Source organism: Sus scrofa, chromosome 12 (assembly GCF_054392235.1).
Source record: "Sus scrofa isolate SSC_HxYL_T2T_F1_AM1 chromosome 12, Sscrofa_HxYL_maternal_Yorkshire_Landrace_v2.0, whole genome shotgun sequence".
NCBI classification, from domain to species: domain Eukaryota; kingdom Metazoa; phylum Chordata; class Mammalia; order Artiodactyla; family Suidae; genus Sus; species Sus scrofa.
In genome coordinates, this window is record NC_139394.1 from 45,318,060 (window position 1) to 45,334,556 (window position 16,497).

Genomic DNA, 16,497 nt, shown 5'->3' on the forward strand with positions numbered 1-16,497 from the left:
TATCTAACCTGCCCCGGAGTCTGCTCCTCCCCCTGTGTTCTCAATCTTGGTTAATGATGACGTTATCCAGTTCGATCTGATCTCCAAAACCAGAAACCTCAGAGTCATCCTTAATGCCTCCCTCTTTTGAGGGCCCCTCCCCCACGCAATCCATCACCAGTCCTGCAAATTCTAACCCTCATCTCTGGAATCCAGCCTTTCCACTGTCAGAGCACAGGACTTGAACATCTTCTGTAGAGATGATTGCAGTCACTCATCTTTAGCTAAAGCTTTTTGATTAGGGTTCTTCCCAAAGTGGATCTAAATTCCTTGGGTCTCCTCTTTGCCACTCCACGCCCCTCCCCCCAAGTTTCAGGTACTCCTGTTCCCCGAAAATGATGTGCCCTACCACAACTCTGTCTTTCACAGGCTGTTCTATGTCAAAAGTTTTTCTTCTATTGCAACACTGGGAAAACTCCTATTCATCCCTCAAAGCCCCAACCATGTGCCACTTCCTCTGGGAGCCCTCTGGATTCCTTGACTCCTGGGAAATGCTCCTCACTCCCTCCCCTGTGCTCTGACTTCTCTTACTTAGGTGTTTGGCTAACATAGACTGGGCTCTTCCAGAATATGTCTGCTGGCATCTCTCTTCCACCAGAGAAGGACGTGGGGGTCCTTATTCACAGGACCTCATTTATTTTTTTTCTCTACCACCTCTAGTTTAGTGCCTTGGCTATAACATATCTTAAGTACAGGGTTGTTGAATAAATGGATGAAAAAGCCTGATAGATTGATGGGTCACATTGTATTCAATTGAGAGAGAGAGAGAGAGACACAGACAGACACACACGCACACACTGCAAAAGGTATTAGAATAGCGTTTCCTGAAATTGGCTTAGTAAATGAAGAACGCTGGTTGCTGCCGAGGGGTCCGTGTCCCCCACCAAATCACTCCGGGGAAAATACCGCCTTGCAGGTGAGACGCATAACAGTGATCATGGGCTTGTGGGTGACGTCTTTTAAGTCCCACCGAAAGCAGGTGGTGGAGGGAGAGGGGGAGGGGGCAGAGCTATTTCAGAGCCTTCATGAAAGCTGCTTGCTAAGAAATAAAATAAAATGTCACCACCAGCATCACAGCCACCCCCCAACTGGAGCGTAAGATGCCTTAAACACCTTAGCAGACAAACTCTCCCATGGGAGCACTCATCCTGCCTTACTGGCCCACACTGGCATGTAAATCGCTGATGCAAGGCCTTTGCTCAAAACAGGCGTATCTCTAAAGAGGATAGAGAAGCCTCATGTCAGAGAGCGCAAAGCCCACCCTGAGCCCTGGTAAGCTCCCAGCTCTGAGCTAGGGCTCCTCGGGGCCTTCCTTAATCATCATAGCCACCCGAGCAGGGAGACAGTGTTGTTCCCATTATGCAGATCAGAAAACAGAGGCTCAGAGAGGGAAAGCCATTTGTCTGATGACACACAGCCTGGGAGAACAAGGATTCAAAGCCGGGTTACTGTGACTCTAGAATTGGCTTTCTACTTCATGTGCTGGATCACGTGGCAGGAAGGGGCTCAGGGCCTCCAAGTCAAACAGCTTATGCTGTGACTTTGCCAAGAGTCATCTGTTCGCTCAACACTCCCTTGTGCCAAGTGGTCTGGCACCGACCTCATGTCGCTCCACTTCCGACTTGCGGGATGTCCAGCCCTTCTTGGGTTCGTGTCTCTAGTTCTGGTCTTCAAAATCCACGTGGGATGAATCCCTTCAGCTTTCTCCCCATTGTCTCTTGCAAAATTGTTCTGTGTGCATGCAACATATTTTTTTGTGTGTGTCTTTTTGCCATTTCTTGGGCCGCTCCTGCGGCATGTGGAGGTTCCCAGGCTAGGGGTCGAATCAGAGCTGTAGCTGCCGGCCTATGCCACAGCCACAGCAACATGGGATCTGAGCCGTGTCTGCAAACTACACCACAGCTCAAGTCAATGCCGGATCGTTAACCCACTGAGCAAGGGCAGGGATTGAACCTGCAACCTCATGGTTCCTAGTCGGATTCGTTAACCACTGCACCATGACGGGAACTCCCTACAAGCAACATATTTTCATGCATTTACCTGTGTGCACTACTTGAGTGATAGTAACATAAACACAGATCCTTGAAGAAAGAGTATTGTCCCGATGACTCTGAAATACGGTATTTACAACTGTTAAATTCTGGATGTCACGTTCTGCAGGGAACACTGTCCAGATGAGAGAAACCGAGATAGCATAGGTAGGGCAGTTCTGAGAACAAAGCCGTGTGCGGACTATTTAAAGGAATCAGAAACATTCAGCCTGGAGAGACGTGCACACATCGGAGTTGCTCCAAGTGAGATCCCGTCAAAGTTAAGGAGAGAAAGATTTCTAACTGGTGGATTAATCCATTAGTGAAAAACAATTTGAGCCGTCAATGAATGGCCTTTGTATATTCCACATGTCTCAGGAATCTGCTGTTCTCTAGCCTCCGCCCTAGAGCCTTGTATGAAAGGGCTTCTTTGGGTAGCAGGAAGCTTCCAGTCACAGCAAGAGCCCAAGCAGGGGTTGCATGGTTGCCCATCATGGGCCCTGTGAAGTGGCTTTCAGTACCAAATGGATAATTGGCCAAGATGCATTCCAGTGTATTGCAATTCAGTATGCTCAAGAGAAGAGGGGTCGTCTCTTTTGAACCATTCAAAATACCCCATGTGGGAGACACTGTGTGCTGTAATTGTTGATGGATTGGCCAGTGCAGCACATGACTGCTGTCCACGAGCAGCATAGCCAGGGCGTGTACTGGGGTGGCCACGCTGGTGCCCCAAGAGAACTGAAGGCGAAGAGAGCTGCCATGAAAGTGGAATAGATTTGGCGCAAATGAATGTGCTGACCCACAAGGGGACTGGCCTCTGGAATGAGCCTGTGCGGGGACACGCTCTCTGTCCTAAGTGGCTCCTTGAAGTCTCTTAGGTGCCTGATTCTACAAGGCGATAATCACAGGGCTACGATGCGTTTATCAGACACAGCCCTGAGCTATCACTTCAGAGTTGGACAGAATTATTCAGATCGTCCTGATAACTGTTGGGTTTTGCCGTCTTCACTTGCTGTCCTTCTTCTTCTTTTTTTTCCCCCCAAGATTTTTATCTTTTTCCATTAGAGTTGATGCACAGTGTTTTGTCAATTTCTACAGAAAAGTGACCCAGTCACACACACACATACATATATTCTTTTTCTCACGCTCTCACGCTCCATCACAAGGGATTAGAAACAGTTCCTTGGGCTGTACAGCAGGATCTCACTGCGTATCCACTCCAAATGCAATCGTTTGCATGTACTTATCCCAGCCTCCCAGTCCATCCCACTCCCTCCCCCGCCTCTTCGGCAACCCTCCATGTCCATGAGTTTCTTTTCTGTGGGAAGGTTCGTGGGTGCCGCATATTAGATTCCAGATATAAGCGAAAGCATATGGTAGCTGTCCTGCTTCTTAAACCCTGTCCTCTTACTTCGGTTCATGGCTCTCAGCCATTCCCTGTGTTTCCCCATGCGCTCTGGGGAATGGTGTTGACTGGCCTTGTACCACCCCTCTTTGGATTCTAGGTGGAACATGTCACCCACTTCTGAGGATGCCGGTTTCCTGTTTGCTTTTTGTTTTTGTTTTTACTCCAATGAGCCTCACTGTCCTCAACGCAGAAACACTATTCTGGGAAAAAGAACACTGCTTATGTGCCAGGCACTGGGCTACTTGTATTCTACACTAAACACCTCACTCACTTTTAGCCCCCCACCCAAAACCTTTCCTGCATGAGAATCTAAGAACTTGGGAGAATTGCCTAAAATACACAGCAACCAGGTGTCAATGTCAGGTTCAATCTGTGTGTGTGTGTGTGTGTCCTGACTCCAAACCCCATGCTCTTCCTACTCCTTGGGAGGAAGGCACAGCCCCAGTGCAGGTGTCAATGTCAGGTTCAACCCGTGTGTGTGTGTCCTGACTCCAAACCCATGCTCTTCCTACTCCTTGGGAGGAAAGCACAGCCCCAGTGCAGGTGTCAATGTCAGGTTCAATCCGTGTATGTGTGTGTGTCTCCTGACTCCAAACCCCATGCTCTTCCTACTCCTTGGGAGGAAGGCACAGCCCCAGTGCAGCGGCAAGCCTCTCGCTGGCTGAATTTAGAGCAAACAGAACATACTCTCTTCCCAAGTGGCGAATGCCCGGTGGGCCTCCTTTTGCTGAGAGCCAAGGGCTGTTCTGAGTGCAGCCATTTAAAGCACTGTTCCCAAACCTGGCACCAGGTTTGTTTCATTCAACTTGGTGCAGGCAAGAAGGAGCAGACAGCTTGGACAGCTGCACTGCCAATTTCTTCTTGATCTGAGAGCATCTGCCCAAGGGAACAGTGTGTTCTGAGGAGCCCCACGAACAAGCATCACAGCCGAATGAGAAATTCCACTTTTAGACTATCTTTCAGTGTCTCCTCCGGGGTCCTAGTTCCTTGCCCGTAGTCAGTGCTCAACAAATAGATGACGAAGGAAAGTCTGGAGCCTCAGTCTCCTCATTTTTTTTTTTTTTTTGTCTTTTCTAGGGCTGCTCCCATGGCATATGGAGGTTCCCAGGCTAGGGGTTGAATTGGGGCTGTAGCCACGGGCCTATGCCACAGCCACAGCCACGCCAGATCCAAGCTGCATCTGCGACCTACACCACAACTCACGGCAATGCCGGATCCTTAACCCACTGAGCAAGGGCAGGGACCGAACCCGCAACCTCATGGTTCCTAGTCAGATTCGTTAACCACTGCGCCACGACGGGAACTCCTCCTCATCTTTTTAAATGATACGGAATGACATCTTACCGGCAGGTGGCGAGCGTCCAGGTGGCGAGCTTATTGTGCTCTTATGGGATGGATGCTTAGTGAATGTTTGACGATACTGTTCTGGGTTCACCCCACCACTCTTGCACCCCTCACCATGGCCAGAAGCAGGTGTGCCTGTCCTGGGGTCAGGGGAACAGATTGCTCACTCGAGCCAAGGGGTCACCAACCACTGGGCACTTAGGGCCTGTTGCTCAGAGCCCAGGTGAAGGTTGCACTGCCAAGATGCTGTGAGTCTGGGTACCACTGATGGTCAGAAAGCTATCTGGCTTGTTTAGGAAGTTTGTTTCTTTCCGATGCCTCCCACACTTTCCCCTTCCCCAGTCCCTCGACCCTGCAGCTGATGTGGGACATAGAGACAGGCTAGAACGCAACCTCACGTTTAGAGAGCACGGTTGCCCAGCCGTAACACTGCGTAGAAACATGATGAAGTCTTGTCCTGTCGAATGTCTCGTGTTCTTTCAGCAGCATTGAAGCTGGGGGTGTCTTCCCCCAGCATCCCCACAGACAAGAGCTTATGGTGTCTCATAGACTGAGGACATTGCTTTTAGGAGGCTTCAGGGAGCATTGCTTCTCAGCCTGTTACAAGGTCTTGTCTTGTAAATACCCAGAGGACCAGGGCAGGGTCATTTTCACACGCAGGCTTCACTGCCGAGTCCACGAGTTAATATATAATGCATTCAGTGTTGCGGAAGCATCGGATCTGTGGCTGGTTTGAGCTGACAATGACACTGACCAGGAGTAAATTCCTCTATTTACTCCGCTCTCTTGGCCGCCCTATGAGCACGCATGCACGTGTGGGCTGAAAGATCACTTCTTGTTCAGGGGGTGTCTTGCATCAGAAAACTTACAGGAGGAGTTCCCGTTGTGGCTCAGAGGAAATGCATCTGACTAGCATCCGCGAGATGCAGGTTCGATCCCTGGCCTCGCTCAGTGGTTAAGGATCCAGTGTTGCCGTGAGCTGTGGGGTAGGTCGCAGACATTGCTTAGATCCTGCATTGCTGTGGCTGTGGTGTAGGCTGGAGCTATAGCTCCCATTTGACCCCTAGCCTGGGACCCTCCATATGCTGCGGGTGTGGCCCTAAAAAGATTAAAAAAAAAAAAAAAAAAAAAAAAGAGAGAGAGAAAGAAAGAAAACTTACAAGAAAGTTTGGGGGAGGGGTGGAAGCTTAAAAAGGACCATCATTTTGGAGTTCCATTGTGGCTCAGTGGTTAACAAATCCAACTAGGAACCATGAGGTTGCAGGTTCGATCCCTGGCCTTGCTCAGTGGGTTAAGGACCCAGCGTTGCCGTGGGCTGTGGTGTAGGCCAGTGGCTACAGGTCCAATTCGACCCTTAGCCTGGGAACCTCCATATACCACAGGAAGCGGCCCTAGAAAAGACAAAAAAAAAAAAAAAAGACCATCATTTTAATTTATTTTTATTTTTTGTTATCGAATTTATCACGGATAATATTTTTGTTAATGGAGATAGCAGGCTGGGCTGCGTGTGTGCCCAGTGTGTTTTAATTGATCTACTTTACACTCTGACCTTGTGAGGTTAAAGTTATAGCACCATTTTAACAATGAAAAAAACCCGAGGCTCCGAGTTTATTCAGAAGTTGCTCAGTTTCACAAATTTAGACTATGGAAGAGCTGGTATTCAAATTCTGGTCTTTTCCATTCTGAATACATTATTCTTCCCACCCAAACGAGTGCCTGTCTTGAAAGGCAACTTCATAACAATAATGGTTATTTTGAGAAATTACATTTAGTTACTAATATCTTTAAGAAAGTCTTTTATTTTTTCTAGTTCCCAGGAGCAGTGTTTCCATATGGATATGCATTTTAATGGTGTTATAATCATTACATAGGAATACTTTTGTGTTCTGTTCTCTTGTCTTCATATTGCATGATATGCTTTTCCCGATGCTGCTAAATAATCTTTAAAATTAACATTTATAAACAAGCAAAATAATCCATTCAGTTAATTTCCCATCATTTACTAAAACATCCTCCTGTTATGAGCCATTTTGCCTTTGCTCACATTTTGCTTTTATGAGTAATGCTGCAGCAAAGACATTCCTGCGTCGACCGCCTCTCCAAGCACAGTATTTTGTAGAGGAAGAAACAGGGGATTGGACTCAGGCAGCCTGGGTCTGAATGCAGTTTCTCCCTCCTGATAGTGCTGTGGCATCAGATAAGTCATGAGCCCTTGTTCTGCGTTCCTCGTCTATAAAACGGGAATAAGGGTATGCGTGGAATTAGCAGCACAATGACTATAAACATTGCCCCGACTCATGGCAGATAAGTAATCATATGTCATTTTAGCCCCACTCTCCTCTTTGGAAAACTCCATGGGTAGAAGGTCAGAGTACATATGCTTTTGTGAGTTTGGGAACCTCCCTACTGCAGAATTCCTGTTCAACAGAGTTAGAAGAATTTATGCTGCCACCTGCATGTAGGAAAGTACCGTTTCACCGCAAGCTCACAAGCAATTGGTTTTATTATTTTGGGTGCCCATGGTTTTGCAAGACTAACGAGTCAGCACTAAAAATCAGCTCTGTGCTCTTTACTTGGGAAGATACCGAACTCTGTACTCAGAGTAATGAGTCCTAAAGTTTCTGAAGGGCAAAGCCTGATTCGTGACCAGCAAGGCATATATGTAAGTCCTTCATGACTAATCAAATCCTCTTGAACAAAGTGACTGAAGGGATAGGAAGAATGTATTCTTGACAGGAAACATTATCTGTCCTGAGCACGGGGGCCTGATAGGCATTGCACAAAACCTTCTTAACTGATGATTTTTTTTTTTTTTTTTTAAAGGAGGGCTTGTCATCAGATAAGGAAGCTTAGCAAGATCCTCTCCCAAATTGGATTTGACATATGCCTGGCACTCGGACAGCTGAGCTTTCCCTCCCCAGGCAGTTCTCTGCAGCGACAGCCCAGGGCACAGGGCTTTGCCCGCCCTGCTGCTGACACAGCTGCTAATCCCAGGCTAATGAGTGGTCCTCAGGCAGTGAGGCCGGGCGAGCAGGCAGGGGAGTAGCGGGCAAGCCGAGCTGCTGAAGCCATGGGCTGGGAAGAGCTGTTGTTTCCTAGGGCAGCTGGAGAATGCTGCTTTCCTGGAGATGTTCCTGGCTATGAATTGGACTCGTGCTCTGGATCCTGCCGTGTTCTGGGCGATGTCTTAGACAGGATGCTGGGGGGCGAGGGAGAAGAGGTTGCTGAGGCTGATTTGATACTATGTTCATTCGTTTAGGCGATAAACGCACATGGAAAGATAAGTCCTCTTAGGGGACTGTCTCCTAAGGATATCTCTTCAGGGTTGTTCTTGATTTTCATTCATTTTAATTTGATTTTACTCGGGCCAAAGACTGAAAAAGACTGGGGCCTAAGGGTACATTGGGGTGATTTACTTTGGATGTTATAGTTCTCCTAGGATGGCTTCGAAGACATAAGCCAACATGTAAATTAAAAAAAATACTATCTCACCCATCATACACACCATAAGCTGACACATCCTCTTAGTCTTAAATCTATATAATATCAGGATATATATAAGATAGATAGATAGATGGAATTTTTTTTTTTTTTTAATGTTGGAACATCTGGATTCCTGTCTAATCCATGGCAGTTCTGTGATCTAGGATATGCCTCTTAATGCATCTGAGTTTTCATTTCTCAACTTAAAAAATGAGAATAAAGAATAAAAGTATTTAAACATCTTGGGTCCCAAAGAGGAAGACTTAGTGGCTCGTGCACACAAGAAAAGATGCAGGTTTATAGAGCAATGAGATTCCATTTAAAACCTGTTAAATGACAGATATGGGGTGTGTGTGTGTGTGTAACATTACCAAGTGTCGGGAAGGATGTTAATCCATAAGAACTTTTATTCATTGTGGATGAAAATGTAAATTGGCAAAGCTACTTATTTTGTGGTCATGTAAATGAACAGTTACATGGTCAAGAAAGGTGATTCTCATACCCTAAGAACCGGAAGTTTGACACTTAGCTCTGTCCTGGAACTTACATGTGCATAGGAGACGTGCATAGGAATTCGTATGATGGCATTGTTTATACACATGCAAAAGTATAAACAGCCCAATGGTGATAAACAGCAGAAGGCAAAAATAATTTGGGGATATTTCTACAATGGTATAGGACCCAGAAGAGAAACTGAATGAACTGGAGCCAGCTTTGAGGAGCTCCCATTGACCACATTTGAGACAATTTGAGCAGCAAAACTTTCACAAATGGTAGTGAGTGATAAACCTTGCAAAAATAGGTGTACATGAATACATATGCATAATACATAGATGATGGATAAATCAGTTCAATACATAGATTAGGCGTATCAATACATACATACATGCATATAGGGGAAGGAGGTCCTTGTTTACATTACAACGCTGAGGGCTGCTGCTGGAGCTTGGGAATCATTGTTTTGCAATCATCATGGTAAAGATGAGTCAGAGAAGAGTCATCAGCGGTCACTAGATCTAGGAGGGCATTTGCTGAGAGCAAGATATCGACATGAGTAAGTGTCTTCCATATACTGATTATTAGTTGAAAAGGAGAAAAATACGTATATACTGAAAAAGCTGGCAGTGCCTGGACTGAATGATCAAAATTAGCAGCACCAATAAGGAACAGATGGACATTGTGTTTTTTCCAGATGTGATATCCTAAGAGAGTGTGTGGCCTTAATCTAATCAGGAAGAAATAAAACACAACCCAAATGGATAACTTTCTACACAAAGATAAAAGGGCTATCTTCTCCAAAAATAGTTTTGTCCTAGGAGTTCCTTTCGTGGCTCAGCAGTTAACGAACCTGACTAGGATCCATGAGGATGTGAGTTCAATCCCTGGCCTTGCTCAGCGGGTTAAGGATCTGGCGTTGCTGTGAGCTGTGGTGTAAGGCCACAGATGTGGCTTGGATCCCACGTTGCTGTGGCTGTGGGCTGGCAGCTGTAGCTCCAATTCAACCCCTAGCCTGGGAACTTCCATGTGCCGTGGGTGCAGCCCCAAAATAGAAAAAAAAAAAATTATTGTCCTAAAAGACAAAGAAAGGCTGTGGAAACATTCCAGATTATCTAAGACTGGAGCAACTTGACAACCAGATAAGATTTCGTAGTGGAAGAGAGAAAGATGCTATCAAGGACCTTTATAGATAAGCTGACACAATTGAAATATAAATGGTTAAAAGTAGAGCATAAATGTAAATTATGAATTCGATAATTGCAGTGATTATATAAGAAAGTATTCCTCCTCCTGGAAATACACACTTAAGTATTTAGGAGTAAAGGTCTAAGATGTATATAAGTTACTCAAATGTTTCAGAAAATAATTATACACACACACATACATGCAGAGGAAATGGGGAGAAATATTAGCAAAGGTGAATCTTTATAAAGGATATTTGGGTGTTTGTACTGTTTTATTTTTTATAACTCTTGTTATTGTATAATAATTATTGATAAATGTCCACACAAATATGTGAAAGGTGCAGCTAAACCAATATTTAAAGGGCCAAATGGTAGCTTTGAATGTTTATATTATGAAGAGAAATGTACAATTAAGATTGAAACTTCTACCATAGGAGGCCAGAAAGAAAAACAAGCAAATTAACCTAAAGCAGATGGAAGGAAATAATACAGATAAGAGCAGAAATCAAAGAAAAAATTTTTAAAAATCATAAAAAATCACACATGTTGACAAAGTCAAAGATAAAGATTAATAAATTTGATAAACTGTACAAGACTAAAAAAAAAATTACCAATAATATCATAACAGGAATTGAGTGACTGTCACTGTATATCCTATAGACTTTAAAAGGATAAGAAGGAGATATTATGAAAAACCTCATGACAACAAATGCTACCATTCAGATGAAATGGACAAATTTTTGGAAAAACTCAATTGATCAAAAAATCAAAACTAATACAAGAGGATACTAGAATTCTGAATAGCTCTGTATCTATGAAAGATTGTATTTTAAATTAAAATCTTCCAACAAACTGTAGACCTCAGCGGTTTCACAGGTGACTTTTATCAAATATTTAAGAGAGAAAGAGTATCATCTTACACAAACCCTTCCAGAAAATAGAGGAAGAAGAAACATGCCTTAACCCATTTTATGAGTTAAAACTTGCCATCGAATCATGACAAAGACATTACAAGAAAACATTCTCTCTAGCACAGTTGCAAAAATCCTTAACAAAATATTAATAAAACTTTAGAAATATATAAAAAGCACACACTATATCATGATCCGTTGACGTTTATCCCAGAAATCCAAGTTTGATGCAACATTCAAACATTAATCAGTGTAACCTACCAAATAAATAGGTTAAAGGAGAAAAACCATATGATCATCTTAATAAATAGGGAAAAAAGCATTTAACAAGTTCCAACACTCATTCAAAACAAAAATTGTCAGCAAACTAGATGAGATCATCTAGCAAATCAGAACACTCAGTCTGGTAAAGGGCATCTACCAAATACCTACGGTTAATACTTAATGGTGAAGCACTCAGTGCTTTCCCCCAAAGGTCAGAAAAGAGGCAAGAAGGCTGAATCTTCCATTAGATATCATATGAAAGCTCGTTCAATGAGGCAAGACAAATAAAATGTGTAAAGATTCAAAAGGAAGAATTTTATACTACTTGTATTTACTTATTTCTATTTGTAAACAAAAGTGTATATAATTTCTGTGAATTTAAAAAATTTGGGAGTTCCCGTCATGGCTCAGTGGTTAACGAATCTGACTAGGAACCATGAGGTTGTGGGTTCGATCCCTGGCCTCCCTCAGTGGGCTAAGGATCTGGCGTTGCCGTGAGCTATGGTGTAGATCGCAGACTCGGCTCAGATCCCGAGTTGCTGTGGCTTTGGCGTGGGCCGGCGGCTACAGCTCTGATTCGACCCCTAGCCTGGGAAGCTCCATATGCCATGGGAAGTGGCCCTAGAAAAGGCAAAAAGACCAAAAAAAAAAAAAAAATAAAGTTTTTTTGGATTCACTGGAATTCCATTGTGGCTCAGCCGGCTAAGAACCTGACTAGTATCCATGAGGATTCAGGTTTGAGCCCTGGTCTTGCTCAGTGGGTTAGGGATCTGGCATTTCTGTGAGCTGTGGTGTGGACAGGCAGCTGCAGCTCCAGTTCAACACCTAGCCTGGGAACTTCCATATACTGATGGTGTAGCCCTAAAAAGACAAAAGACAAAAAAAAATTTTTTTTGGATTCATAGATAGCATAATATTTCACAGGAAAATCATAAAGAGTTAACAAAGAAAACTCCCAGAACTACTGAAGTGGATTGACTAGTATTTCAGGATACATGGTGCATAAACAAAAATCAATTGTGCATCTATATACTGGCAGGAAAAAATTGGGAAATACAATTTTATTCACAATATCTTAACAATTATAGTTAGCAATACATTTAAGAAAAGATATATGCATTCTTTCTACTGGAAACTATACAGCATTGCTAAGAAAATTTTAAAAAGAGGTTAGAAATGGGAGGATATACTGTATCTGTGTGGTGGAAAATCCAATATTGTCAAGATGTGATCCATAGTTCAACATAATTAAAACCACAATTCCAAAAGGCTTTTTAGAAATAGAAATAGATAGGCTAATTTTAAAATTATGTGGAAATGCAAATGATCTCAAATAGCCAAAACACTCTTAAAAAGGGAGAACGAAGCTGGAAAACTCATACTACTTGCCTTCAAGATTTAATATAAAGCTACAGTAATTAACACAGTTTGATCTCAGTTTGATGTTGGCATAAGGATGGACACATAGATTAATGCAGCCTGCCTGAGAGTACATATGCATACTTGTATATGGTGAATTAATTTTTGGAAAAAAAAAACCCAACAAATTAATTCAGGGGAGAAAGGAAAGTCCTTTCAACAGATGGTGCTAAAACGACAGAATAACCTGTATGGTGAAAAAAATGAGCTCAATCCCTTACCTCACACCATACAAAATTTAATATTTGATAGATTTGAGACCTAAGTATAGAATTTAAAATTAAAAACCTTTTATCTTATTTTATTTTATTGTCTTTTTAGGGCCCCACCTGAGGCACATGGAGGTTGCCAGGCTAGGGGTCTAAATGGAGCTGTAGCTGCCGACTTACACCACAGCCACAGCAATGCCAGATCTGAGCCACGTCTGCAACCTACACCACAGCTCATGGCAATGCTGCATCCTTAACCCACTGAGCGAGGCCTGGGATCGAACCCGCAACCTCATGATTCCTAGTTGGATGCGTTTCCGCTGCGCCATGATGGGAATTCCTAAAAACCTTTTAGAGGATTTGAAGGGTAGACAAAGATTTCTAAGACAAAATTCCAAAAACATCACTCATGAAAGAAAAACAAACCAAAGCTCTGGTCAACACAATATATATCGTTATGAAAAATGAATACATAGACGTGGAGAACACTTTCCAAAGCATATTTCCGACAAAGAGCTTCTCTTCGGAATATAGAAAGAAACTCTTTCAAGTCAATAATGACATGACAACTCAATAAAAAAGACACGGTTCCTGAACCCCGAAACCCACTTCACAGCAGGGGCCGATGCGGATGGGGAGCAACCGGAATGCCTGTGCACCAGGGAGTGAGAGTGAAATGGCACAGCCACCTTGGGAACCACGGTCAGAATTTTTCATACAGTTTCATACCTCCTCCCTGACTCAGCAATTCCCCTCTTGCATCCAAGAGAAAGGCAAACAAAGATCCACGGAAAGGTGGAATAGAAATGTTCAAAGCAACTTGATTCATGATAGGCAAGAACTGCCAACAGCCCATGTGTTCACGACCAGGAGCACGAATCAACAAGCCGGGCTGTATCCATGCAATAGAATTCTCCTTCGCACTGGAAGGAAGCCATCTGTAGATGCAGCATGGGTGAATCTCAGGGGTAGGATGCTCCTTGCCCCCCAAAGGACACAAATGCCTATATACTCTATGACTGTAGACTCTTACATGCAATTATAGGAGGCGGTTGTAAACGAGGGTCAAAACAGTGGTTTTCTAGGGTGCAGGGATGATGGAAGAGAAAAAAGACTTGGGGAAAGGAGGATATTTTCTGTAGAGATGAGTGTTCTATATCTTGGTAGGAATAGTGATACATGATGGGTCTATTTTTAAAAAGTGGATGGTTACGCTTTTGCATTCAAATGTATGTAAAATTTATTTTAAAATAGCATTATAAGATATAATGGAGGGAGCCTGAGGGAAAGTGAGGTGTCAGTACAAGTGAAGCAAGAAGGACGGGATATTGATCATCGGACCTGGGTGATAGGTACATGGGAGTTCATTGTACTATTCTGTTTCCTTGTTTACATTTGAACTTTTCCAAAGCAAGCTGTGTGAGAGGCACCATGCGGTATCACTTATACTGAGCTTGAAAACATAGAAATAGAAATATACATTATTTATAGGTTCACCCTTTTGTGGTAAATGTTTTTAAAAAAGCTTGGAGATCATGACACCTGATTTGAGATTAGTGGTCACCATTAGATGTCACAAAAAGAGGGATTCAGAGACCTTTATAATATTCTGTTTAGTCATTCAGTCATCCTCTGTGCACGTGTAGACTGAAGTAGTTCATAAAAAGTGTGGGAACCAGAGTTCCCATTGTGGCTCAGTGGGTTAAGAACCCGCCATAGGATCCATGAAGATGTGGGTTCGATCCCTGGCCTCGCTCACCGGGTTAAGGACTCAGTGTTGCCTTGAGCTGTGGTGTAGGTCACAGATGCAGCTCAGATCTGGTGTGGCTGTGGCTGTGGCCTAGGCTGGCAGCTGCATCTCCAATTCGACCCCTGGCCCAGGAACTTCCCTGTGCCTCAGGTGCAGCCCTTAAAAGAAAAAAAAAAATGCAAGAACCATCAAGGACCTTTGCCACTAGGCTAATATTGAGACTGGAGAACGGGGTGCTTGTTACCGTGAAAGCTGTAATAATGATCTCTGCCCTGCTGCTCAGCTCTTGGGTGAGGACTCCATAAAATGTTAAATGGAAAAGGTGCTGTGAAAACTGTCAAGGACAGCCAGATGCAGAGACTTTGGGGGGGAAAGCTAGAGGGGCTTCCAGACCTCTGTGTAAGCACACACTTCGTTACTGGCTTGTGGGTTCCTTGAAGGAGGGGTGGTGCGTTACAGGCCTGTGAGTCTCTGGTACTTAAAATAATGCCTGGTATATTTGGGATGCTCCACCGCTATTGATGGGAGGAATGAATGGATGCGTCGCTCATCCCCTTGACCTATACAGGACTGTGGCGGACATCGAGGAGAGGTTAGGGTTGTCTTCATAAGTAATAACAAGGGCTGATGTTACTAACGTTTCAGGCGTCTTATAGGGTTTTGTTAGAATTAATGCATTTAATCCTCACAGCAGCTCTATGCAGTTGGTCCTGTTGTTATCAACTCCATTGTACCATTGATGACATGGCCAGACACAATGATTTCTTATCCAAGGTCACATGACTAGAAGACAAGGGATTTAACCCCAGAGCCCTTAGATTTGACTGGGAGACCCTTAGGCTTCTTCGGATCCATTGAGTTAGGAGGCAGAATCCCAGCTCCCAGGTGATACGGAGACAGCAGTGGGTAGAAAAGCCCAGGAGCGCTCTCTTTCAGGCAAGAGGGGCTTTCAACTTAGAGGGAAAGGTGGGCAGAGGGGCCACTCAAAAAAACAGGTGATCTTGGATTCTGGGGGCCCTCTGCCCTCTTGCGGGTGAGTCTTGCGCATGCTCTCTTCTGAGTCATGAGTTCCCATCATTGTTGAGGTGTCTTTTCGGAGTGCTCAGCCATCGTGGAGGACTGGAGCCCTTTTGGGCTGAAGCGGACCACGTCTGGAGATAACCGCTCTGGATCAACAGAGCCTGCCCTGCGCCTGTTGCCAAGCAGAATGAATACAATCAATGTGTTTTAATAATGAATGAGTGATTAATAGCAACTGCTTTGGAGACTTAGGATGCCAGGAGCCTTACCATACCATGGAGCCGAGTATAAATGATGCCGGAATGCATAATCGGGACGTTAGCATCTGTTACAAACTGCATTATAAACCAGGCTCCGTAATGCCGCTTATCCACACCTCCCTGACATGTTATTATAACACCTCTCTTGAGAATGGATTGGGGGGGAATGTAATACCTATTCATCACTGAACTGATAAAAAAAAAAAAAAAAAAAAAAGCAGCAGCAGCAGCATGTTAAACTAAGGTAATGTTATGCACGCCTTCTCCTTCTTCCTGCCCTGGCTTTGAATTTGCACTTCGGCGGCCCTGTGATGCCAGTGCTCCCTGTCCCAAGCATGAGAAAGCGTGGTCCAGCCAGAGGAACCTTGTAAGATGGGTAGCAACTATCTGGGAACTTGAATCTGCTAATGGTCCCCCCCCCCCAAATGCCGTCCAGGCCCCTCGAAGGCATGCCTGTGTGAGTTGGCTCCCACGTGCCCCACCAGCCACACGTCCCATGCATCCTACCTCCCAGTCTGCACTTCAGGTCACATTGAACTGTTTGCCATCCCTGGGAGATGCCAAGCTCTTTTTTTTTTGGCTGTAGCTGCTGCTCTTGCTATCACATCATCCTCCCGGCTCTGCCAGGCTAATCTCCTGCTCATCCTCTAAATCTCAGCTTACTGTCACTTCCTCCAC

The 16,497-nt window shown here is 44.3% G+C and overlaps 1 protein-coding gene across 3 annotated transcripts in view; it reads left to right on the top strand.

The window, feature by feature from the left end:
- LOC100627824 (acid-sensing ion channel 2) overlaps nucleotides 1-16,497 on the top strand; it is a 391,320-nt gene that overhangs the window by 46,054 nt on the left and 328,769 nt on the right. The window contains exon 3 of one of the 3 annotated variants that reach the window (XM_021067441.2): nucleotides 7,645-9,394. The exons of the other annotated variants lie outside the window; for them this stretch is intronic. Within the exon in view, the coding sequence (XP_020923100.1) occupies nucleotides 7,645-7,674 (30 nt within the window). The 3' untranslated portion in view covers nucleotides 7,675-9,394. Of the gene's footprint in view, nucleotides 1-7,644; nucleotides 9,395-16,497 lie in introns of those variants that run through there. 3 annotated transcript variants of the gene reach the window in all.